The sequence below is a fragment of the Sturnira hondurensis genome, unplaced genomic scaffold, assembly GCF_014824575.4.
Source record: "Sturnira hondurensis isolate 20B ecotype Veracruz unplaced genomic scaffold, ASM1482457v3 Scaffold0018725, whole genome shotgun sequence".
Lineage (NCBI taxonomy): Eukaryota > Metazoa > Chordata > Mammalia > Chiroptera > Phyllostomidae > Sturnira > Sturnira hondurensis.
Window position 1 is genome coordinate 1,627,624 of NW_028091356.1, and position 26,086 is coordinate 1,653,709.

The following is a 26,086-nucleotide window of genomic DNA, read 5'->3' on the forward strand; positions in this document are numbered from 1 at the left end:
TATTTAAGAAGGAGGGAAGTACACTAATGTAGAAATGGCAATGAAGAATAAGCAGGATACCCATTGTTCCATCAGGTCCAATGGTAAAGAGACGTGACAGATAAATCACCCACAACTTGAAAAGACTGCAGAGGAAGCCACATACTCAAATGAGAACCAGTAACAGTAACCAATATACTATGACAAAGAAGAAGATGCCAGACTGGAGGCGTCTGTTTATATGCATTTCACTCTCTCTATGCCAGTCCAAAGCCAATAGTAAAAAGATGGCTTCCTGTGTTGTGGAGGTTAGGTGAGTGCCAGTAAAGGGTGGTTTAAAGAAGTGGCAAAATTGCAGCCTTTTCACCTCCTATTTGCCTTACGTACACTGACAGTCAGTTATGGTACAGGTGATGAAGACTGAGCAAGAACAGTAATTCAAGTAATTCTATTTTTGAGGTTAAAAATATTAGATTTATCCCCTAAAATAAAGGGGACCACATGCAATATTAATGTCTGATCAAAATCTCCTACCGATAAAGGTTCCCAATGGGCGAAAGAACACTCAGCTGCCAACATCGAATAGCCTGAGCTGGATGAATTAAAACTGATGTAAACGCTGATGCCCAGTGATATCAGCAGGCCACTGGGCTCAAAATGCAGAGTACAGTATCACTGTGCTAGATTTGTCTTAAAATGAGGCAAGTGTCCTAATAGTAACTTGGGAGCATGACCCCTCCTTGCTATCTGCTGTATAAACATTTGAGGAAAACAGAGAAACGTAAGAAAGGCAACTGTCAGGACATTTTTAAAAGCTGTTTCCTGCAGGCCTTTTATCCTTCTGCTGAGATAGGTCTTCTGAGCTAAAATCAACCCCAACTAGGCCAAGAGCCATTAGTCACAAGAACTTGAAGGGTATATTCACGCAGAGGGCTCTAGGAATTTATGCTGAGTACTAAAAGGACATTCTAGATGTGGAAAAGGGTAGCATCTCCAACATCAACAATAAAAGCTTACCCTTATTTAAAGTTTTGCATTTCGAGGCAAAAGGACTGGCTTTCTTATTTAGGATGACAATTCTGATAGCCAAAAGTTTGTTCAGCTACCTTGCTCTAGGGCTTTTCCCTCAACCTTTTGGAATTACAGGCATAAAGACCCTACAAAGGTATCTGCTCACCTGGGCTGTGATTGGCATTCTGGGAAAGTGCATTGGTGATGTTGGGCAGCTCATGCCCATAGTTCCCATCCTCCAGGGGACAGATATCCAAGTTGCTCCACTTCTGCAGTTGCTGCAGCCAAGAGGATTTTTCCTCCAGTTTGCAATGTGGATTTAAAATGATGCACACCCATAAAGCCCCTGGAAAATAAAATAAACCACATTCTTCATATCTGTTTTTTGATGTACATGTAAGCCTCCCTCTTGTTCAGTGTACTCTCTCATTTTTAGCTGGTAGGAAAAGTTCCAAAAACAACAGCATTTCTCAATATACAATAAAAAAACGAGATCTGCTACATTTTCAGAACTGGCTTATTTTTCCTTCTCAAAGCTTCCTTAGAGCAGAGTGACTGTGATGATATCTGGATGCGTGTCTGTGATGATGAACAAGACATTTGGGCTCGAATTCTTAAACTGAATCTGTAATCCAACAAACATTTAGTGAGAACTTTCCATGTTCAAGGCCCTGTATTGGAGAATAAGACACAGTTCCTACCCTTGAGTAGCTATCAATTGGGGAATGTAGCTAGCTACATCTAGCTATATAGTTAAATAAACTATAGTTTATTTAACTATGTTTATAGTTAAATAAACATATAGTTATGGTTTATGTGGACTTGGATTTTGATACTGCTGATAACCTGTGATACCTTACAACTATCACATTCTTGCATCTTCTCCATCACTGCAGCACAGCATCACGTATTCCACATAACCAACTGGTACTGTTTCTTTGACTATATCCCTCTTATTTTTAAGCAAACCCACTTCTTCTTTTCAAGGTTGGATGTATAGCTAAACCAGATATATTCTCAATCTTAAATTAGCAGTAAGCCTGGCTCTGGAGTGGCTTAAGTTGGACATCCTTTGGGATGGAGCTACAGCTATGGATGGAGGTATGTTCAGATACTCTTTCAAGGCCCCTCAAAGTCACATAGGAATGTTCTAAAAGGCCATTTTAGCCTCAATTTCATATACTAACTGAAGATGAATATTTATTTCTATTGGCTCAATTAAAATTCTAAAATCTCCAAGGAAAGGGAACTATAGTATGTAATATAATAGTATTATATAATGATGGCTCTCAAGAGAATTATAGTTAGGAGTCATCCAAAAATTATAATAAAGCTTGGTAAATGCTATCATAGACATATATAAAACCCTATGAGAATACATATAAAGGGGGAATTATTTTTTCACATGGGGTCAGGGAAAGTTTGGCCTCAAAAAATAAACATGAGTTATTCTGGTTAAAGATGTCTAACAAAACATTTAACACAACACCATCCTGAAACCGCACTAAAACAAAAGTAAAGGGATAAAAACAGGCATAAACTCACACAGACACAGAGAATGGAAGAGATGAAAAAGAACAGCTACAAATTTTGGAGTCTGAAAATCACGTGGATGACTGATGGCTGATTTAGCAGAACTGACAAAGCTGAAATTTCCATCAGCTGTTAGGAAAGCCCAGAAGCAGACTGACTCACACTGTGGAACCCCACTGGAAGGAGGGCTAGAAATACGTAGTAGAATTGGTTAGAAGTTTGTCAAAGGTTCCCCAATTTCCTCTTCTATTCAAGGTAGCTGAGTGCCTGCTCCTTCCCTCTCCTGGAAGAAGACTAGAGCTTCATTCACTGGAAAGGTTGATTCAGAGGCTCTGGATTAAAAATACTAGATATCACTGAGAGTGAGGTTTCCACAATGAAAACTAAGGGATTAAGGGAAGTTGTATTTATTGAACAAATGGATACCCCCCCCCTTACCCAACCCTCTTTCACCACTTTGTTCTGAGAAGATGTGACAGGCTTATAACACACAGACAAGGTAATAGAGGACTTATCTTCAGGAAAGTAATCAGCCCAACAGCGAAAAACACTGCAGATTCTGATAATTGAGGTTCTCCAATGAATAAGCCCGACCAGATCATTCTCAGTTAAGCTGACTAGTTGACAAATACACACACACACAGCCTCGTTTTTGTTTTTAAGTGTCTTACTCCTAAATAAGAACGTACAGCTAAAGAATATTGGATATATGAGGAAAGCATCTTACATAAAGGACAGAGAATGAAGCAAATAAGAGGAAGAAAACACTTGGAGGAAACACAAACAAGGCAGAGAACAGTGAAAACATGAAGAAGAAAAAAAACTGAACTGTAATTGATAGTGTCAAAGTGGAAAGATACTGCATCTGTGAAACGAGCACAGGATGCAAGAACAACAAAAGGGCTCTTAGAAACTAAAAACACAATGATAAAAAATAGATAAAAATTTATAAGATAGTTAAAAGATAAAATTGAGAAAATGTCCCAGAAGATAAAAACAGAAATAAATCAATAAAAACAGAAATAAAGAGAGGAAAAAATAATACAATTAGAGGATCAATATCTATTCAATATGTTCAGTCACATCAAATCATGTATCAATTTTATTATCTTCTTAGAGACATCCCTCTGGAACCCTCTATTATCTCATCCCTGATGTAGACTGTTTGTCCTCTAATCCTGCTGTAACCCACAAGCTAATATCCAAAAACCAAGACTAGTTCCAGAGAGAAAATAAGAGAACATTTAAAAAATTATGATATCACCATTAACAGGGATCTAAACAAAACAAACAAGCAAGCAAAATATGACCAATGACACTCAATTACGGAACAGGCTGACAGGGTCCAGAGGAGAGAGGTGAGAAAATTATAGGGGAAAAGGGGATGGACTCACATGAACAAGTATAAAGGACACATGGACCATAACTAAGGAGGGGGGCGGAAATGGGAGGGAGGTGGGGAGCATGGGGCGGGGGGCGGGCAGGGTTGGGAATATAAGACAGAAAGCTGTACTTGAACAAGAATTAAATAAAAAAATTATTTAAAAAAAATAAAAAGAAAAAAAAAAGAAGTTTCCAACTAAAAGACATAGTCTCTTATTTGAGAAGGCCATCAACTATTTTTTTAAATTATATTTCATTGATTATATTATTACAGTTGTCCCAAATCTTCCCCCTTTGCCTCCCTCCATCCAGAACTCCAGCTCCCTCAGGCAATCCCACTACCACTGTTCATGTCCATGGGTCATGTGTATAAGTTCTTTGGCTACTCCATTTCCCATACTGTACTTTACATCCCCAAGGCTATTCTGTAACTACCTACTTGTACTTCTTATTACCTTCACCTTTTTCACCCAAACACACACCTCCCTCCCATCTGGACTCCATCAAAATGTTTTCTCTATTGTGTTTCTGTTCTGCTTGTTTATTTTGTTTTTTAGATTCAATTGTTGATAGATATGTGTTTTTTGCCATTTTATTGTTCCTAATCTTGATTTTCTTCTTTTTAAAGAAGACCCTTTAACATTTCATATAATACTGATATATTGGGGAGGTACTCCTTTAGCTTTGTTTTTGTCTAGGAAGCTCTTTATCTGTCCTTCGATCCCAAATTACAGCTTTACTGGGTAGAATAATCTTGATTGTAGGTCCCTGTTTTTCATGACTTTGAATATTTCTTGCCAATCCCCTCTAGCCTGCAAAGTTACTTTTGAGAAATCAGCTGAGTCTTATGCAGGCTCCCTTATAGGTAGCCAACTGCTTTTTTCTTATTTATTTTAAGATCCTCTCTTTGTATTTAACCTTTGGCATTTTAATTATGATGTGTCTTGGGGTAGGCCTTTTTGAGTTCATTTTGTTTGGGACTCTCTGTGCTTCCTGGACTTGTATGTCTATTTCCTTCACCAGGTTAGGGAAATTTTCCTTCATGATTTTTTCTAAGGTTTTCTAGTCCATGTTCTCCCTCTTTTCCTTCAGGCACCCGCATGATGTGAATGTTGGTATGCTTGAAGTTGTCCCAGAGGCTCCTTACACATCCTCATTTTTTTGGATTCTTTTTTTTTCTTGCCGTTTGATTGGTTGTTTTTTGCTTCCTTATATTCCAAATTGCTGATTTGATTCACAACTTCATCCACTCTACTGCTGTTTCCCTGTAAATTGTTCTTTGTTTCAGTTAGTGTGTCTTTCATTTTTAACTGGTTCTTCTTTATGGTTTTCATGTCCTTTTTGTCAGCAGTTTGATTCCTGGTTAGGACATATGCTTGGACTGCAGGTTCAGTCCCTGGTCAGGTAATACATGAGAGGCAGCTGATCAGTGTTTCTCACATCAATATATTTCTCCCTCTCTTCCTCCTCCTTTCCTGTCTCTCTAAAATTAAAGGAAATAAAATCTTTTAAAAAATTAAGTAGGGAGGGATAGGTGCTCTCCCACTAACAAAAAAGAAAACCTCACCATTTAGGATGTGAGGAAAGGAATGCAAAGACAAAATTTTGAGAAAACATCGATATTTAAGTAGTGAACAAAAAATGAGGAATAAGCACAGCAGCAGCAAGATGAGCAAGATGGAAGAACCAGAGGAAATCGGTGACACATGGGCCAATGAGCAATGCAGCACTGTCTGTATTAGTAATAAGCATTTATTTTAGTTCAAAAAGTACTTTTCATTTATGGTGAAGTAAGAGTATTTCACATTTAATCTTCACAAGTAGAATGAGAACCAAAAAGAGGCCAGTAAATTTGGCAACTAAAGGGATTCTAATGATCTTATGAATTTCAAAATCAATAGGATTAAAGGAATGGAAAACCAATCGGGTGAGTTGGGAGAGGCTTAATATAAACAGAAAATGTGTAACTCTAGTCATTAAGAAGCTCCTATTTCCTAGGCATTTAGATGTTAAAAAGGGGATCCCTAGAAAGTGAGTACATATACTTTCACTTGTAAGTTAAAAATAAGTTTTCTTATTTATTAATTAAGAATTAATTAATAAATTAATTTTGTTTAATTTTCTGTTTTATTAAGTCCTTATGAATTTAGTTCAGAAACACTCAGGTTTTTTTTTTAATTTCAAAAAGATCTATCCCATCTCTTGCCCTGGCTGGCGTGGCTCAGTGGATTGAGCACTGGACTGCGAAGCAAAGGGTCACTAGTTCGATTCCCAGTCAGGGCACATGCCTGAGTTGCAGGCCAGTTCCCGGCAGGGGACACACCAGAGGCAACCATACATTGATATTTCTCTCCTCCTCTCCTTCCCTTCCCCTCTAAAGATAAATGAATAAAAATTAAAAAAAACCAAATAAATAAATAAACAGATATTCCAGGTGATTCAGAGAAATTTTAGAACCAGACTTTGCAGACTGCTGAGAGTTTCTTGGAAGACTGATAGAGCAATTTCTTACATATGAAAATGTCAGAAGCAAGAGCTTTTCATAATGAACCTAAGTATATGATGAGAGCTTTCAAAGCACATGGGAGGCAGCTCCGCTTACTTCCTCTCACCTACCTTTGCCCCAAAGGCCAAGCCCAAGTACACAGCACAATCCCATGATCATTATAAAAATTACTCCAAGAGGAATCAGATGAAACTGGCTCTGAAGAAGGATAGCTTCAAATTCTTAGGAAATATGCACTTTGGGGGGAGGGAAGTGCAAAACAAGATAGAACTGAAGTAGATGCTGCAGAAGGATGTTTGTTTTGGAGTCAGATAGGTGGGGGTTCAAGTATTAGAGCCACTACTTATCAGTGTGTGACTCTGAATGAAAAACTTAACTTTTCTGAGCTCAGTCTTGCCTTCTAAAAATATGGAGATGCCAATATCTTAAATGTGGAAGGAAGTCTATGCCTACAATTTCTTCTTGTGAAAGAGTCTAGAAGCAGTTCTCAAGTTGCCATGCATTATGTCTTGTGACCCTGGTCACAATGGGTTGGACCAGTAGCTATACACTAATAGTGCAACATTCCTGTATTTCAGGAAGTGTGATTATCTCAAGGCAGAGAGAATTTTCTATAATTCTTTATTTTATTCTGTACCTAGAAGTAACCAGAGCTACCTGTTTCTTTGCAACAAACACACGATTACTTTGTAGGGTTGTTATGAGAATTAAATGAAACAATGTGAGCACAATCTTTAATACGGAGATTGACACATAACAATAACATAGCCAGTCATCATTACTGCAAGCTCCGGTGCCATTAGTGCTCCAGGTGATATCTAAAAGCCTCAGCACCCAAACTAAAATGCATATTCAGCCTCAAGGTAACCAAGTCCCAGAGTCATCAAATCTCATTCGCCAAGGTTTTTGCCCTAACGCGATAAAATATAGGCTTCAGTCCAGAAGAATTCATTAAAACCCTCAACTACAGGTTTTGGGGGCTCTATTGTACAGTGGAAATTTTGTTGTTGCTTTCTGGGATGGGGGCAATACTGAGGAGCTGTACCAACTTTTAGAAGATGCCATATAGAACTTTTTCAGTATAACCCATGATTAGACGGTGAGTCCAAGGTATGGAAGATTCTGAAAACAAGCAGAGGAGTTGAGTCTTGGCACTGCAAAACTAGTGTTGGAGCAGCAAGGGAATGACGACCAAAGAAATGGCCTTAGTAAGAAGAATGTGCCACAAAGGCCATTCAGGAAGCCACAGTTCTAATTTAATCTAGAAGTCCAAGGCCCTCAATGAGACGAGTGGTGGTGGGAAATAAAACATAGGAATGGACCCTAAACTGCATTTTGAAGACTGGGAATCAAATGAAGTTGGTGACTAGATGTAGGAAATGAAAGAAAAATGAGTGTTAAAGAATCACAGAAATGGAAATCACATGGAGGGTTATCAGCGGTGAAGGGGAGGGGGAAAAGGTAAAGGGAATAAGAAGCATAAATGGTAGGTACAAAATAAATAGGGGGAGGTTAAGAATAGTATGGGAAATGAAGAAGCCAAAGAACTTACATATATGACCCATGGACATGAAATAAGGGGAGGAATGCTGGTGGGAGGAGGGGTGCAGGGTAGAGGGGAATAAAAGGAAGAAAAAATGTGACAACTGTAATAGCATAAAAAATAAAATATATTTAAAAAATAAAAAAAAGAAATTAAAAAAAGAAAAAGAAAAATGAGTGTTTGGAAATAAGTGTGGTTGACTAAGGAATGGACAGGACATTGCCAGAGTCAGGGGAACCTTTTCCTGTTGGAGGCCTGAGCTCACTTTAGATTTCTGAAGCTTAAGGTGATTGAGGAGTTTTTCAGTGGAAACGGTCAAAGGGTAGCTGCTAATATGAAACTGCAACTCAGATAAGTGGAAAGAAGATGAGGCTGAGATCACCACAGAGGTAAACTCTGAAGTCATCATATTAAAAAGTTTTCAAGGGACTACAGACAATGATGAATGGAAGTCCAAGACCCTCTTGGAAATTGCTCTACATCTAAGAGGTCTGTTTAGGAGTAAAAAGGAAGAACAGAGCCAGGGATGGGGTGGGGGGCGGGGAAGAGAACTGACAAGTATTTGGAGAGCCTGGCTAATGCCAAGCAACAGAAGCCAAAGGAAAAAGTTTTCTCTCAGCAAAAGTGTCTATGTGGGATCATCTGGAACAGAAAGCTGATATCAATAACAAAGCGCAATGCTGTAGAAGCAACACAAGTTGAGTTCAGAATTCTGCTGGTGGCCTTTGTAGAAACTAAATCTTCCACCAGCTGGGCTGAAGTTCACTGAGCAAGATCTACATAATGATTGATAGCAAGCGTTCACTAACACTTGCTGCCCGTGAGTGAGCTGGCAGGACAGACACAGCACTTCTCTTAGATGTGAAAACTTACCTAGCTCATCCCAGAGCTGCCTGCACTTATCTGTCATGCTTGTTCCTTGCTGCCTCCAGAGTGTGAGTCGTGGATCGGCCATAAACTGCTCAGTTATTAGAGTCAGCATCCTTGCTCCATTGGAATCTCTCATCCGCAACATCTCTCGGACCTGACACATAAAGAGGGGCAAGGGTTGGTGACTGCACATCATAAAAAAAGTAGGAGAATTAGAAAGGTGAGGAGGGGGAAGAGAAGATGAAGTATCTAATCACAATATTTCCAAAGAGCCTTCAGAAGGCCTCTTGTTCTGTAAGCAAGTTCATTGCATGTATCAAGAAAGTCTGCGATGCATAATGGGATACCACTTCACACCCACTAGGGCGGTGAGAATCAAAAAGTCAGATAACAAAAGTACTGGTGAGGATATAGAGAAATTGGAATGCTAATATACCACTGGTGGGAATATAAAATGATGCAGACACTTTGGAATCAGTTTAGCAGTTCCTCAAACAATTAAACATAGAGTCATCATATGACCCATTGATCCCATGTCCTGGAGAGAAATGAAAACATATGTCCACATAAGAACTTGTACAAGAATGTTTCTATTAGCATTATTTGTAATAGCCAAAAGGTCATCAACAGGCAAATGGATAAACAAAATGTGGGGGATCCATACAGCGGACTATTATTCAGACATAAAGAGGAATGAAGTACTGATACATGCCACTAATGCAGCTGACCCTTGAAATATGCTCATTGTAAGAAGCCAGTTACAAAAGACTACATACTACATGACTCCATTCCTATTAAGGTCCACAACAGGAAAATCGATAGAGATGAGAAGTAGATTAGTGATTGCTCAGTGCTGGGGGAGGGGACATGCCAGATAGGGGAAAGGTAACTAAAAAGTAGGGGGGCTCTTTTTAAGGTAATGAAAATATTCTAAAGCTGGCTGTGGTAATGGGTGTGTATATCTGAATATACTAAAAACCACTGAACTGCTGTATGGTACATGGGAACATGAGCCCCTACCCAAGCTCCACTCCCCTCCCACCTTGTGGGAACACGACGAAAGCTATCAGTGAGTGGACCAGGGGACCCACCCTGGGAACCTGGCCAGCACCTTGGTCAAGAAATGGCTCAACAGAAGCTGTTCTCAGGTGTGAGTCTGGATGGTAAAAAACTGCAGACAAACCATTTGCATTTTGGTCTCACAGCCTGTGCACAAGCATGACCCCCTCCGCCTGCAGGACCAGTTTTGTTTTGTTTTCTGTACTCTATGTACCTTTGTCCTGGGAAAGTCTAAGTTATGGTAAAACTTCACCGGTCGGCCTGTACCAGTGTGCACGTAAGTCCTAATAAACCCATGTCTCTCACAACCCGTCGACCATGTTATTTCTTCGGAATCAACAAACAATATGCTGAGGTTTCCTTGGACCTCAGCTCTTTGCATAACAATTATATACTTTAAAATGGGTGAATTTTATGGTGTGTGAATTATATCTCACTAAATACGTTTTTAAAAAAGAAAGAAAACCTGCTGTGAGAACCCCCAGCCCCAAAAATCTCTTCAAGGCCTCATCAGGCAGTCTTGGGCCCAAACCTTCACTACTAAAACCCCCAGCAATGCCAACTGATTTAGGGTGCAGTAGAAAGAGGAATACGGTGGAGGGGGGAGGTAGTAGGGCTCCCTGGATGCAGCCTGCTCAGGTCTGCTCTCATCAACTTCTCCCATTAATTTTCAAGCACTTGGGACAGCCAGGGCAAGTGAGCTGTCTACAATGCGTGAAGCCAAAAGTGTGTTGAATTCCATTTCCTTAAAAAAGTAAAATAAAAAAAGATTAAAGAAACCTTTCCACAGCTTACCTTGGCAAACATTGAATTGAGTTGCTTTCCAGAGCCATAGTAACCACCCTGGGAAAGGAAGAGCTTCACTTGTTCTTTCACCTGTTCTTCATCCAAGTGCCAACAGTTTTCATCATCAATGCTGGCCCCAGCTGTGGGGTCGGGGGCACCTGTGAAGAATGGGAATCGTGAAATGAATTTCCTAGGTTTCATATGCTTCACCTTCAGGAGGAGGGGAAATTTGTGAGTGTATTAAAAAAATATTTGCAGAAGACATATTATACATAGAAAACCCTAAAGAATCCACCAAAACTTAATAGAATTAATTAAAGAATTCAGTAAAGATACAAAATTAATATACAGAAGCTTTTCACATTCCCATATACTAATAACAATCAGAATGAGAAATTAAGAAAATAATTCCATTAACCATTGCACCAAAAAGAAGAAAATAACAAGGAATAAGTTTAACCGATGAGGTAAAATATCTAGACTCTGAAGACTATAAGACAGTGGAGAAGGAATTTGAAAGGATAAAAATAAATGAAAGGATACATCATGCTCATGGATTAGAAAAATAAATATAGTTAAAATAACAATACTACCCAAAGCAATCTACAGATTCAATGCAATTCCTATCAAAATTACCAATAAAATTCTTCTCAGAATTTGAATACTCCTAAAGTTTATATGGAACCACAAAAGGCCACAAGTAGCCAGAACAATCTTGAGAAAAAAGTACAGAGTTGGAGGTGTCACGCTCTCTGATTGCAACCTACATTTCAAAACTATAATAACCAAAACAGTATGGTACTGACACACAAAAAAGACACATAGATCAATGGACTAGAATGGAGAACCCAGAAATAAACCCTGACTTGTATGGCCAACTATTCTACAACAAAGAAGGTAAGAATATATAGGGAGTAATGACAGTTTCTTCAACAAGTGGTATTGGGGAAACTAGACTGATACATGCAAAAAGATCAAACTGGACTACTCTCATACACTATATGTAAAAATAAACTCAAAATGGATTAAAAATGTAAATGTAAGACCTGAAATTATGAAACTTCTAGAAGAAAACATTGGTAGTAAACTATTTAACATCAGTCTGAGTAATCCCTTTTTGAATATGTTCCCTAGAGAGTGGGAAACAAAAGTAAAAATAAACAGGTGGAACTTCATCAAACTAAAAAGCTTATGCACAGTGAAGGAAACTATGAACAAAAGAAAAAAAAATCTACTCAGTGTGAGAATATATTCCCAAATGATGTATCTGTTAAGGGGTTGGTATCTAAAATACATAAGATACTCATTCAACTTAATAATAAGGCATATGAAGAGATGCTCAATATTACAAATCAGAACCCTAATGAGATACTACCTCACACCAGTCAGAATGACTCATAAAAAAGTCAACAGACTTCGGGCCAAGATAGAGGCATAGGTAGAAACACTGTGCCTCCTCGCACAACTAAATTTAATGGCAACAAAGATTTAGAAACAAAAACACATCCAGAACAGACGGACAACAAAAGTCCGACAACAAACCATTCATCCAGACCGGTAAGAGTGGCGGAGTTGGTGGCTGGCAGAGAGGGGTTGCAGCAGGGAAAAGCAGTGGTTGACAGACCCGGGCACGGGGAAATGAGCAGACTCAGTGAGGTGTGCAAGGTGGTTGGCTGACTGTGGACACACATTCACATACAGATAAACCAGGCAAAAATGGGCAGTTATACAGACTACACAACCCAGGGCCCTGGTGATGAGAAATAAAGCCTAAAAGCACCAATTGGAAAAACTTTCAGGGGTTGATGTGCCGGGAGAAACTCACATCCTCACAGGAGAGTTCATTGAAGAGACCCACAGGGTCCTAGAACGTACACAAGCCCACCCACCTGGGAACCAGCACCAGAAGGGCTCAGTTTGCTTGTGGGAAGCATCAGAGGGAACTGAAATCCGAGAGAGAGCAGAACAAGCACCACTGCTCTCTCTCTAACCCCGCCCCCACATACAGAGTCACAACCCAGCCACTGGGTTGCCCCACCCTGGTGAATACCTAGGGCTCTGCCCCTCATACCTAACAGGCACAACTGGACCAAAAATATATGGCTAAAGGGAAGAACAAATCGAAGCCCCAGAGCAATACTTTTAAGCGACCAAGAGATAGCCAACCAGATGCATAGTTCAAAACACTGATAATTCTGTGAGCACACAGAATTGGTTGATTTTGGTCACAAATTAGATGGAAAAATGAAGGCTACACTAAGTGAAATGAAGGAAAACGCACAGGGAATCAATAGTGATGGGAAGGAAACTGGGACTCAAAGCAATCGAGTGAACCAGAAGGAAGAAAGAAACAACCAAACAGAAAAGGAAGAAATAAGAATTCAAAATAATGAGGAGAGGCTTAGGAACCTCCAGGACATCTTTAAACATTCCAACATCTGAATTATAGGGGTACCAGAAGGGGAAGAGGAAGAGAAACAAGTGGAAAACTTATTTGAACAAATAATAAAGGAGAACTTCCCCCATCTGGCAAAGGAAATACACTTCCAGGAAGTCCAGGAAGCTCAGAGTTGCAAAGAAGTTGGACCCAAGAAGGAACACACTAGTGCACATCATAATTACAGTAGCCAAGATTAAAATCAAGGAGAGAATTCTAGAAGCAGCAAGAGAAAAGGAGGCAGTTACCCACAAAGGAGTTCCCATCAGACAGTCAGTTAATTTCTCAAAAGAGATCTTACAGGCAAGAAGGGGCTGGAAAGAAGTATTCCAAGTCATGAAATCTGAAGACCTACATCCAAGATTGCTCTATCCAGCAAAGCTTTCATTTAGAATGGAAGGGCAGATAAAGTGCTTCTCAATAAGGTCCAGTTCAAGGAGTTCATCATCACCAAGCCCTTATTATATAAAACGTTAAAGGGACTTATCTAAGAAAAAGAAGATTAAAAATATGAACAGTGAAAGGACAGCAAACTCACAGTTATTAACAACCACACCTAAAACAAAAGCAAACTAAATGGACATCTAAAACAGAAGTGGAACCACAGAAATGGAGATCACATGGAGGGTTATCAACAGGGGAGTGGGAGGAGGAGAAGCGGGGAGAAGGTAAGAGAATAAGTAGCATAGATGGTGGGGAGAAAATAGACAGGGGGAGGGCAAGAGTAGTGTGGGAAATGTAGAAGCTAAAGAAGTTATGACCCATGGACATGAAGTAAAGTGGGGAAATGTGTGTGGGAGGGGGTGTGCAGGGTAGAGGGGAATGAAGGGGAGGAATGGGACAACTGTAATGGCATAATCAATTAAATATATATTTTTAAAGTGAACAAAAAAACATGTTGGCAAGGATGTGGGGAAAACGGAACACGAGTGAACTGTTGCTAGAACTGAAAACTGGTGCACCCACTATGGAAACCAGTGTGGAGATTCCTCAAAAAAACAAACAAACTAGGAATAGATCAATGGACTCAGCAATTCTATTTCTGGGTATTTATCAAAGAAAATGAAAATACTAATTTGAAAAGATATACCCCTCTATGTACATTGCAGAATTATTTACAAAAGCTAAGATATAGAGGCAACCTAGCTGTCCATCAATAGATGACTGGATAAAGAAAATGTGGTATATATACACAATGGAATATTACACAGCAATCAAAAATAGAAATCTTACCATCTGAGGCAACATGTATGGATCAAGAGAGTATTAGGCTAAGTGATACAGGTCAGACAGAGATGGACAAATGCTCTATGGTTTCACTGATATGTAGAATCTAAAAACAAAATAAAATAAATACAGACCCATAGAGAACAAAGGGATAATTGCCAGAAGGGAGGCAGTGGAGGGATGGGTGCAAAAGATGAAAGAGAAGTCAATAATATTATGATAAGTTTCCATGATGATTAATGATTACTAGAACTAGTGGGGTAATCACATTATAAGGTATAAAATATGTCAAGTTCCTTACTGTACACATAAAATTAATATAACTAATGTAATACTGTATAGCAACTATATTTAAATAAAAACTTAAGAAATAAATCCCCCCAAGTGGGTGTTTTTCTTAATCTGAGCTTTTTCAATTGTGTGGTCCAGAATAAACGTAAGAGATCTAATGCTAATTCCATGTGCATTTAAATTTCAGTAGTATCCTCTTCCAAGATCAATATATACCATCCCAGTGGAAAAAAGTCTGGAAGAAAATACACAAACATAAAAATAGTGATTTTTTTCCTTAGAAGGATGACTTTATAGTTTTCTTCTTTTTCCCTTTCTATGAGTTCAAAGAAGCTTTAAAGTACATGTATTGTTGTAAAATAAAGAATGCTTTCTCAAAAAATAAAAATTCCATTTTTAAAATTCACTCTAAATATGTAGCTTCTCAAGTGAAGTCAACACTCCTAAATTCCTAAAAACCTGCCCCATAAAAAGCACAGGCAGAGTTGCATACAGGGTGATATAATTCTATAATTTTTTGAAATATTTTTTTCAATTACAGTTGATGTACAATATTATAGTAGTTTCACATGTACAACCCAGTGATTAAACATTTATATAATATACAATGATCACCCCGATAAATCTAGCACCCATCTGACACCACTGTTACTACAATATTATTGACTGTATTCCCTATGCGGTACATTACATCCCCATGACCATTCTGTAACTACCAATATGCACTTCTTAATCCCTTCATCTTTTCCACCCATCTTTCAACCCCTCCTCCCATCTGGCAACTGTCAAAATGTTCTCTGTATTTAGTTCTATTTTTTTCTGATTGTTTTATTTTGTTTTTTAGATTCCACATATAAGTGAAATCATAAAGCATTTGTCTTTCTCTGTCTGAATTAATTAATTTAGTAAATACTCTCTAGGTCCATCTATGTTGTTGCAAATGGCAAGATTTCATTCTTTTTTATGGCTGAGTTATATTCCATTATATATATTCACCACTTATTTATTCATTTGTTGATGGACACTTAGGCTGCTTTCATATCTTGGCTACTGTAAATAATTCTGCAATCAATATATGAATACATATATATTTTTGATTTAGTGTTTTGGGATTTTTGGATAAATTCCCAGAAGTGGAATTTCTAGGTCCTTCTTTGTCTCTTGTTATAGCCTTTGTTTTAAAGTCTGTTTTGTCTGGTTTAAGTATTGCTACTTCAGCTTTTTTTTCCTTTGTTTCCATTTTCATGAAATATTTTTCCATCACTTAACTTTCAGTCTGTGTTTTTTTATCTGAAATCTCTTGTAGAGAGCAAACGTAAGGGTCTTACTTTGTTATCCAATCAGCTACTGTGTATCTTTTCATTAGAACATTTAACTCACTTGCATTCAATGTAATTGTTGATAGATATATATTTATTGCCATTTTGTTATGCATACTTTTAATCTTTCTCCTTCTCCTTCTTCTTAAAGAAGAACCTTTAACATTTCTTGCAATACTGGTTTGGTGGTGGTGAACTCCTCTAACTTTTTCTAGTCTGGGAAGCTCTTTATCTGTCCTTCTATTGTAAATGATAGTTCTGTTGGATATCTTACTTGTAGGTCCTTGCTTTTCATCACTGAATATTTTGTGCCAATCCCTTCTGGCTTACAGAGTTTCTGTTCAGAATAGTGTGGACAGTCTTTGAGACCTCCCTTGTTGGTAACTACCTGCTTTTCTCTTACTGTTTTTTTTAAAAAGATTTTACTTATTTACTTTTAGAGAAAGAGGGGAGGGAAAAAGAGAGGGAGAGAAACATCAATGTGTGGTTGCCTGTAGCGTGCCCCCCCACACCAGGGACCTGGCCTGCAACCCAGGCACATGCCCTGATTGGGAATCAGGCCAGTGACCCTTTGGTTTGTAGGCTAGTGCTCAATCCACTGAGCCACACCAGCCAGGGCTCTCTTGTTGTTTTTAATATTCTTTGTCTTTAACCTTTGGCATTTTAATTATAATGTGTTTTTTGAGTGGGCCTCTTTGTGTTCATCTTGTTTGGGACTCTCTACACTTCTTGGACTTCTAAGCCTATTTCCTTCACCAGGTTAGGGAAGTTTTCCATCGTTTTTTCTGATAGGTTTTCTAATCCTTACTCTCTCTCTTCTCCTTTAGGTATCCCCACGATGTGATTGTAGGTACACTTGATGTTATCCCAGAGGTTCTCTAAAGTATCCTCATTAAAAAAATTTTTTTTGCCATTCTGATTGGGTATTTTCTGCTTCCTTATATTCCAAATTGCTGATTTGATGCTCTGCTTCATCTACTTTACCGTTTATTCCCTGTAATGTATTCTTCATTTCAGTTAGTTAATCCTTCATTTCTGACTGGTTCTTTATGTTCTCTAATTCCATTTTTGTTTCCTAGGTTTTTGTTGAAATTCTAAGTTTACCTACTCTTCTAAGTTCACTGAGCATCCTTTTAACCAGTGTTTTGAACTCTGCATCTGGTGGATGGCTTGTCTACTTTGTGTTTAGTTCTTTTTCTGGAGTTTTGACCTATTCTTTCATTTGGGCTATATTTCTTTGTCTCCCCATTTTGGCTGCCTACTGTGTTTGTTTCTATGGATTAGACAGATATGCTACATCTCCCAGTCCTGGTAGAGTAGCTTTATGTAGGTGTGCTGCAGGGCCCAGTGGCACAGCCTCCCAGGTCACCTGGGTGCTCCAGATGCGCCCCTCTATTAGGCTGTGTGCTCCCTCCTGTTGAGGTTGAGCCTTAATTGCTGTTGGTACATCGATGGGAGGGATTTACCCTCAGGCTGATTGGTTGTGAACACTGGCACAGAGAATCTACCACGCAGGGGCTGAACCCATGCAGGACTCCCTTCAGCAGGGCTCTGGTGCCCAATGAGTCTTCCTCTTGAGTGTGCTGAACATAGAAGTGGTTGGGTGGTACTCTGGCATGGTCTGAAGCTGTCCACTGGGTGCACTGGCTCTAGGGCCTCATGGGAGGTGCTTGCCAAGGTCAGTTGCTGCCTGTGCCTTGCTGCGTATACAAAGTGATCAGTAGATATCTGCTACTTGAACTAGGCTTGGAGGTACCTGGAAGAGGCCACCTGAAAACTGAGGTTATGACTGCCAGTGGTGCTAGGCTTAGGGCTGATTAGCAAGAGGTATGGGGCACACTTAGGCCAGATGTGGCTTGTTTGGGATTTGCAGACCCTTGAGAGATTTTAAGAATATCAAAAGCATGAAACAAGACAGGACATCTGAATGAAAACACTACTGGAAGATGCTTATGTGTGCCCACAAGTTGGGTGAGGTAGGGTCTCAGGGAATCATCCGGGAAATGCAAACAGTGTTAGCTAGGTTGATAATTAGATACGACACCCGCCAGTCAGGATTTTGTACGGCAGAGCTCAGGAAAGGAACAATGGCCTCAGCCAGAACTTCTGTTTGGGAAAAAGTTGCCCCTCCTCTCCCTTTGTCCCAGGTGCCTTTCCAGCTGCTGCCCCAGCGCTGGAGCTCAGAGTGAGTGAATCCAACTAAGTCTGTTCGTGGGCCCCTTAAGAGGAACACCTGTGACTCAAGCAGTGCTCTGTCTCACTCAGCCACAATACCTGGTGGTTTTCACAGCCATAGTTATGGGTACTTCTCTTCCTAGCATCAGAAGCCTGAGCTGGGACCCTTCACTCTTCAGGCAATACCTGCATAGCTGAGATATCCCTCCCATTTTTATCCACCACATGTGGTACCAGCCTATTCTGTGTCTCTGCCCCTCCCACCAGTGTCAACGTAGCTTCTTCATATCTATAATTGTAGGATTTCTGTTCAGCTACATGTCAGGTGGTTCTGAATGATGGCTGTTCTACAGTTTAGTTGTGATTCTGATGTGGCTGTGGGAGGGTGTGAGCACCACATTTACTACTCTGATATCTTGACTGGAAGCCCTGTAATTTTATAAATTTGTACTCAAAATATATTTCATATGTTGATTCACCTCAACAACAGCACTTAAAACACAGTTTTAGTTATTTACACATCTCTCTCCCCTAGTAGCCTGTTAGTTCCTTGCTCACAGCTGAATTCCAAGTTGAATCCATGGTTAAATCACCTACAGCACCAAGCTGATAACGTGACAGACTCCCCAGCGAATGTTTGTGGAATGAAAACTGAATCTTATCTCAGTTCCTCAAAGACAGAGTCCTGTAATACATTCTTAGAAACCTGCCTCCAAGTGACAATGAACTCTAAGTCAACAGTCTACAGGTGTGGATACACAAAGATTACCAATTTGTGTCATGTTTAATCAGTGTACCTTTTTCTTTCTCCTGACATCAAAGCTCTACTTAATTAAATGATCCAGATCTGCAGAGCAAAGCTTTCTTAGTGCATCTTATTCCCCAGAGAATCAAGAGGGCTCACACAGTCATTCATTCCACAAGTACTGACTAACACATATGATCTTCCCGTTTGTAGTAGACTGGTCCCCATCTTATCCATGAGGGATGCATTCCAAGACCAGCAGTGGATGCCCGAAACTTCAGGCAGTACTGAATCCTATATATACAATGTGATTTCCTAGACAGCGGTACCTCGGTACTCATGGTTAATTTGTTCCAGAACTCATGATGAGTGCCAAAACTGACAAGTACTGAACTGTTCATGAGCTGACACCTTGACCTCTCTTTCATCGTGAGAGAGGGTGCTGAGGGGCGAATGCTGAGTGCTGAAACATTTTTTTCTCATCAGAATGCAACAAGTACAAGGTTTGACAAGTTCTGAAGCCAACGAGTACCAGGGTATGATTGTATTTACTTTGGCACAGTGAAAGATTAGCAACAATAATAATAGAACATTTATAACAATATACTGTAATAAGTTATGTTATTACACTGTACTCACCTTTTCACTCAAAGGAAGCACTTACAGCTTGTCTTTGGTGTATCTGAATTGCCAACATCACTACTATTATGCTTTGGGCCATTGTTAAGTAAAATAAGGGTTACTTGAATGCAAGCACTGTGATACCAGTGCAGCTGTGATAACTAAGATAGCTACTAAGTGGCTAATGGGTGGGTAGTATACACTGTGTGGATACGCTACACAAAGGAATGATTCGTGTACTGGGTGGGACAAAGCCGCACGGAGTGAGACTTCATCACACTACTCAGAATGGTATTCAATTTAAAGCTTATATATTGTTTATTTCTGAAATTTTCAATTTAATATGAGGGGGGACCCCCCCAAATAGAATTTATTTATAAAAAATTGTGCATTTATTCTTATGTGTTTAAACTTCAAGTCACCTTCAAAGTACTCTCCATTTGATGCAATATACCTATTGAGATGTTTTTTTCCACTGCTCAAAAGTTTTTCAACTCATTGATTTTTGATGCCTTTCAGTGCTTCTGCCATTTTTTATTCACTTCTTCCATATCAGCAAAACATTTCCTGCCCTGGCTAGTGTAGCTCAGTGGATTGAGCACAGGCCTGCAAACCAAAGGGTCACAGTTCGATTCCCAGTCAGGGCACATGCCTGGGTTGCAGGCCAGGTCCCCAGTGGGGCCACGTGAGAGACAACCACACATTGATGTTTCTCTCTCTCTTTCTCACTCCCTTCTCCTCTCTCCAAAAATAAATAAAATCTTTTAAAAAAACAAAAAAGTTCCCCTTTGAGGACTTTTTTCATCCAGGGAAACAAGAAAAGTCACTCAGACTGAGATCGGGTGAATAGGGAGGGTGGGGCATGGGGGTCATGCCCTTTTGTGGTCAGAAACTGCTGAACATTTAGTGCAGTATGGATAGGTGCACTTGTAAATCACACATCATGAAATGGGCAAATGCACTGAAAGAGTCTTCAAAAAATTCACTGAAGCTGAACACAGCCTCTCACAACAATGCCAACTGGTACACTGATACAGATGGGTTCCTAGAACACTCCCCTACCAGGGGAAGCCTGTACTACAAGGGGCCCACCCTCAAAAAGATAATTCTGGTATTTGTTGGGTCCCCTTGTATTTCAGACTGTGGTTGACCATGGGTAAGTAAAGCCATAGAAAATGAATCTGCTGATAAGGGAGGATGATGATATTTATTATATGCTACTTGTTTCAAGTGTATTATTCCAACCACTGTTCTGATCATATCATTTCCCTGCTCAAAAGTCTTCAGTGATGATTCAGATTCTTAATAAATTAAGTCCAAATTCCTTAGCTTTGCATTCAAAACCCTCCACAGACAGGCCCTATCTTTCATTTCTAGCCCTGTCTTCCCTATATGTTATGCTTCAGCCAGAAACTTAGTGTCCCCAGGAGTCAACAACATTTCTTTATGACTTTAATGATGTTTTTCCCTCTACTTCCCTTCCTTTCCTCCCAGTTTGTTCTTTGGCCAAAAAAATCACTTCTCATTGTCAGTATTGCCTGAGCTCCAGAGTCAGGGCCACAATGAGAATTCCAAACCATAAAATAAGTACACAGAGAGGCTAATACTGCCAAGGTTCCTGTACTGCTTAGTTGACTTGGCAGGAGGGACTCTTTTTTTATGTCCTTACCGAATTAGCCATATACCTCATTGCCACCTGTTATAATATGTCTGTCTTATGCTCACATACATATAAAGGCAATAACACTCTTCTGAACACTTTATTATCACTTCTCTTAAAAACCTGTTGTATTTTGTTTTACACTGCAATTTTCGTTTTTCATTTAGTCCCAAGTAAACTGAAGTTTTTAAGAGTGGGGACTCATATTTGTACCTCACAGTGCCTGGCATTAAGTTAATATTTGTAGAATGAACAAATATATGTCTGATTTGTCATCCAGGTTTAAGATCTAGGTGGGCAAATAATACATCCTACACTTACATCCTGACAGTAGCAAAGCAAAATAAATATATTCTTCCTTATCCTTAAATATTTGTTAATAACCATTTACAGAGTGCTTCCTACAGGATAGAGGCTAAGCACTTTTGGAACATATTGTCAAAAGCATGTATGGTCCTTAAGGGCAAAAACTATTTTGTTTGCTGGTATATTTGCAATGTGTAGAACAGTGCTCTGCAAATAGTAGATATTCAGTGAGTATCTACTGAGTGGATTCCAGCGAACTCTTGTAACAACTCTATGAGACAGTACTACTGATCTAATTTTAAAATGAAACAAAACAACCCTAAAGCTTATAAAGATAAATAAAATAACACATGGAAAATATGTGAGCCAGAATTTACATGTTGGCCTTTCTCCAAAGTTCATGTTCTTTACTACAAGGCTATATTTTGGCCTCTTGCCTCATATTGCTGTGATCCACTAGCTGTTTTCAGGCCCTTGAAGGAAGCTGGGTGGTGTGTCTGAAAATAGCCAAATCATTTCTTCGCCTATGTTGCTACATAGAATACAGGAATACTTCACTTTATTGTGTTTCACATATATTGTTGTTTGTACAGATTGGAGGTTTGTGGCAACCCTGCACCGAGCAAATCTATCAGAGCCATTTTTCCAACAGCCTCAGAAGACAGTTAGCACTTTTCACACCAAAAAGTATTTTTTAAATTAAGTTATGTACATTTTTAAAAGACATAACGCTACTGGCCTGAGCCATGGCCAGGTGGCTCAGTTGGTTGGAGCATCATCCCGTGCACCAAAAGGCTGCAGGTCTGATTCCTGGTCAGGGCACATACGCGGTTGTGGCTTCAGTCACCGGCCAGAGCAGGCACGGGAGGCAACCAATCAATGTTTCTCTCTTACACTGATGTTTCTCCCACTCTCTCCCTTCTGCCCTCTCTAAAATCAATAAACATATCTTTGGGTGAGGATTAAAAAAAGACATAATGCTATTATTGCACACTTAAGAGATTATAGTATAAGGTAAACAAAATCACGTGACTTGCTTCATTTTGATATTCACTTTACTTTGGTGGTCTGAAACTGAACCTGCGATATCTCTGAGGTATGCCTGCACAGGATTGGTCAGAATAATGCAGTTTTCTCACTAGTAAGTGATTCTCAAATGTTAATATATAGAATAGCCACTTGGGGTTCATGTTAAAAATGCAGATGACAGTCTCACCTTTAATGATTCTATAGTAGCTCTACAGAGACAGAACCGAGATAAAATTAGATAAACTAGGTATAAACCAAAAACTAGGTCTCTGAGTACCTTGTTGCCAAGAATAAGGACGAGGAAAGAACAGCAATGGTGCTCCAAAAGCAAGTGACAGAGATGGTTTAAAGACCGATTCTGACCCTTGGGTGGCTCGATTAGGGTATGAAAAAGTAGGAGCAGAACCCAGTCTCCTGGAGAGCTCACTCTAATCAACTGGCTGGAAGTGTGCAGTGATATCCTTCCTAAGGATTTGAAACGGTGTAGAGAAAATTGGACAATCTTTTAGGCCCAGGTGGTGGTAGTGGCAGCAACTGTGGAAGAAATAAAGCAAAATTTATAAATACCCTACTGTGCAGACTATAGAAAACTGCTGGGATAGGATGAGGATAAGGCAAAGAAACCCTGAGAGTTACTACGAGTAAAATTTCACCTGAAACTTCAAAAGGGTTTATTTGATAGGAAAAAGGTAGGTTAACTGTGTAACTGTTAGCTGATGCACAAAGAGCCCAGGAGATGAGAATGAGTTGCCAAAATGGGTGTTGCAGCAAGAAAGGAAGTCAGTCAATATTTGAAGCATCCAAGTAATAAAGTTCTACAAGGAGTTGGGTGTAATTAGGAAATCAGTCACCTGCGAAAGCATGAATTGGCAAGGAGGCTTTTCTAAGACATTTTTATTTATTCAATCAATATTTATTGAGAGGCCCTGGCTGGTGTAGCTCAGTGGATTGAGCACGGGCCTGCGAACCACACGATCGCGGTTCGATTCCGAGTCAGGGCACATGCCTGGGTTGCAGCCCAGTTCCTAGCAGGGGACACACCAGAGGCAACCATACATCGATATTTCTCTCTCTCTCCTTCCTTTCCCCTCTAAAAGTAAATAAACAAAATCTTAAAATATATATATATATGTATATATATATTTATTGAGAGCCTACTATGTGCTGGGGCCTATGACAAATACTGAGTATATAGTGCTAAACAAAGCAGATACAGCCCCTTGTCCTTGTGGAACTAATATATTAGTTTGGGAAAAGAGATATTAGGAAAAAAAAAACAAAAAAAAAAATACATACACACACACAATGTACTTATATTGTAAGAAAGAAAGAAAGACAGGTCAACAAGTTTTCCTTAAGAAAGTGACATTTGAGCAGACATCTGAGAAATGAATAGGAGTTACCTAGCAGAGAGTGGAAAAAATACTGTATTTTTTGTTCAAAAAAGCATGAAGTCACAAGTTACTGTGATAATTAAGTACCTCTATAATAAGGGGAAGAGGACAGGAAGAGTATTCCAAGGAGAGGGAATATCATGCAAAAAGGCAGGCAACAGCCAGATCATGCATGATTTTGTAGGCCACGTGAAATCTGGATTTTATCCTAAGTGAAACAGGAGACCACTGAAGGATCTGAAACAGGAAGTGATACTGACAAAATCTGTAGTTGTACAAAAATTACTTTGGATGGTTGTGTACAGAATGGGATAGGTGGGAGCAACAATGGATATGGAAAGATCAGTTAGTAGGCTATGGTAACAGTACAGGTGGGAAATTATAGTAGTTTGATTTAGGGTGGTAGCAGAATTACCCTAAACACAGAGAGAAGTGAAAAATGGTGATACAACTTAGGTAAAGTTAACAGGTCTTGCAATGGAATGCACATGCATTATAAGAAAGAAAGAGGTGTTAGGGATTATAAAGTTTCTCATCATGATCTAGTAGCTAGATGGTGCTATTTATTAAGCAAGTTTGGGGTAGAAGATGAACTCACATTTGGGTATGTTGATCTTAGGATGTCTCTGTGATATGGAACAGTTAGTTGAATATAGAGTATAAAGCTCAAAAGATCTGGGCTGGAGAAATAAATTGGTGAGTCATGGCACACAGGTGACATTTCAAGGCATGGATATATAGCTAAGATAGGCTATAGAGCTCATGCGGAATAAGAAAAAAAAGAGCCTGAGATTAATCTACAAGAAATATAAACATTAAAGGAGATAGTACAGCAGGGTACAGCATGTAGGAATGAATAAACAAGAGCACAGATCATTTTAACTAGATAAACTAAGCCTGGAGTTCACAATCAGCCTCTCTAGCGGTCCCTCTCTAACTCCAACACAAAATTTTTCTTTAAAACTTTAGAAAAAAGATGAAAGTATCCCTATCTATATGCTCACGGTTAGAACATTTCAGTCTTCTCATAAAAAGAGATGAGTATGAAACTCAGGAGTGGTAAAGTGGACCCAGCGGATGTAACTGACACTTGAACATTGTAGTGTGCCATTTTCCACAGGAAGATAAAATAAAAAGGATGTCTTTTCTAAATAGTTATGAAAGAAAACATCATGTGGGCGGAGGCTTCAAGTCAGCATGATGCTGTAACAATGAGACCTGTCTGTCTTGATGGGACTTTGTCTATGGAACCAATCTTCTCTCATTCTTAAAACATCCCTTTTATAAATTAAAAAATAACACTTGCTTATTGTAGAAAACATACCAAAGCATAAAGAAAATAAAAAATCTATCCATAATTCCACCAGCCATAGATTACCATCATTAATATTATGGTGTATTCTTCTTTTAAAATATATTTTATTGATTATGTTGCAGGTGTTCCAATTTTTTCCCCCTTGCCACCCTCCGCCCTGGACCCACCTTCCCTTCAGCAACACCCCCATCTTAGTTCATGTCCATGGGTTGTGCATGTAAGTTCTCTGGCTTCTCCCTTCCCTATACTATTCTTAACAACCCCTTATTTTATTCCTACCGACTATGCCTCCTGATCCCTGCACCATTTCCCCTTTTCTCCCCCTCCCCGCTCCCAGCTGATAAGCCTCCAAATGACCCCCATGCTTATGATTTTGTTCCTGTTCTGGTTATTTGCTTAGTTTGTTTTTATTTTGATTTTATTATTTTATTATTTTTTAAGATTTTACTTATTTATTTTTAGAGAGGGGAAGGGAGGAAGAAAGAGAGAAAGAGAAACATCAGTGTGTGGTTGCCTCTCACATACCCTCTACCAGGGACCTGGCCTACAACCTCCACCCTCTGATTTGCAGGCCAGCATTCAATCCACTGAGCCACACCAGCCTGAGCTGTCTTTATTTTTTAGATTCAGTTGTTGATAGTTGTGAGTTTGTTGTCATTTTACTGTTCACAGTTTTGATCTTCTTTTTTTTAAAATAAGTTCTTTTACATTTCATATAATAATGGCTTGGTGGTGATGAGTTCCCTGAGCTTTACCTTGTCTGGAAAGCACTTTATCTGCCCTTCCATTCTAAATGATAGCGCTGCTGGATAGAGCAATCTTGATGGTAGGTCCTTGGTTTTCATCACTTTGAATACTTCTTGCCAGCCCCTTCTTGACTGCAAGGTTTCTTTTGAG

The 26,086-nt window shown here is 39.3% G+C and overlaps 1 protein-coding gene across 1 annotated transcript in view; it reads right to left on the minus strand.

Moving 5' to 3' along the window:
* The window catches only part of ZSWIM5 (zinc finger SWIM-type containing 5), a 122,559-nt gene that overhangs the window by 29,220 nt on the left and 67,253 nt on the right, over nucleotides 1–26,086 (minus strand). Inside the window, exons 3-5 of the mRNA XM_037069627.1 lie at nucleotides 10,680–10,828; nucleotides 8,829–8,979; nucleotides 1,157–1,336 (exon numbers count right to left, since the gene is read on the minus strand). Of these exons, the coding sequence (XP_036925522.1) occupies nucleotides 1,157–1,336; nucleotides 8,829–8,979; nucleotides 10,680–10,828 (480 nt within the window). The remainder of the gene's footprint in view (nucleotides 1–1,156; nucleotides 1,337–8,828; nucleotides 8,980–10,679; nucleotides 10,829–26,086) is intronic.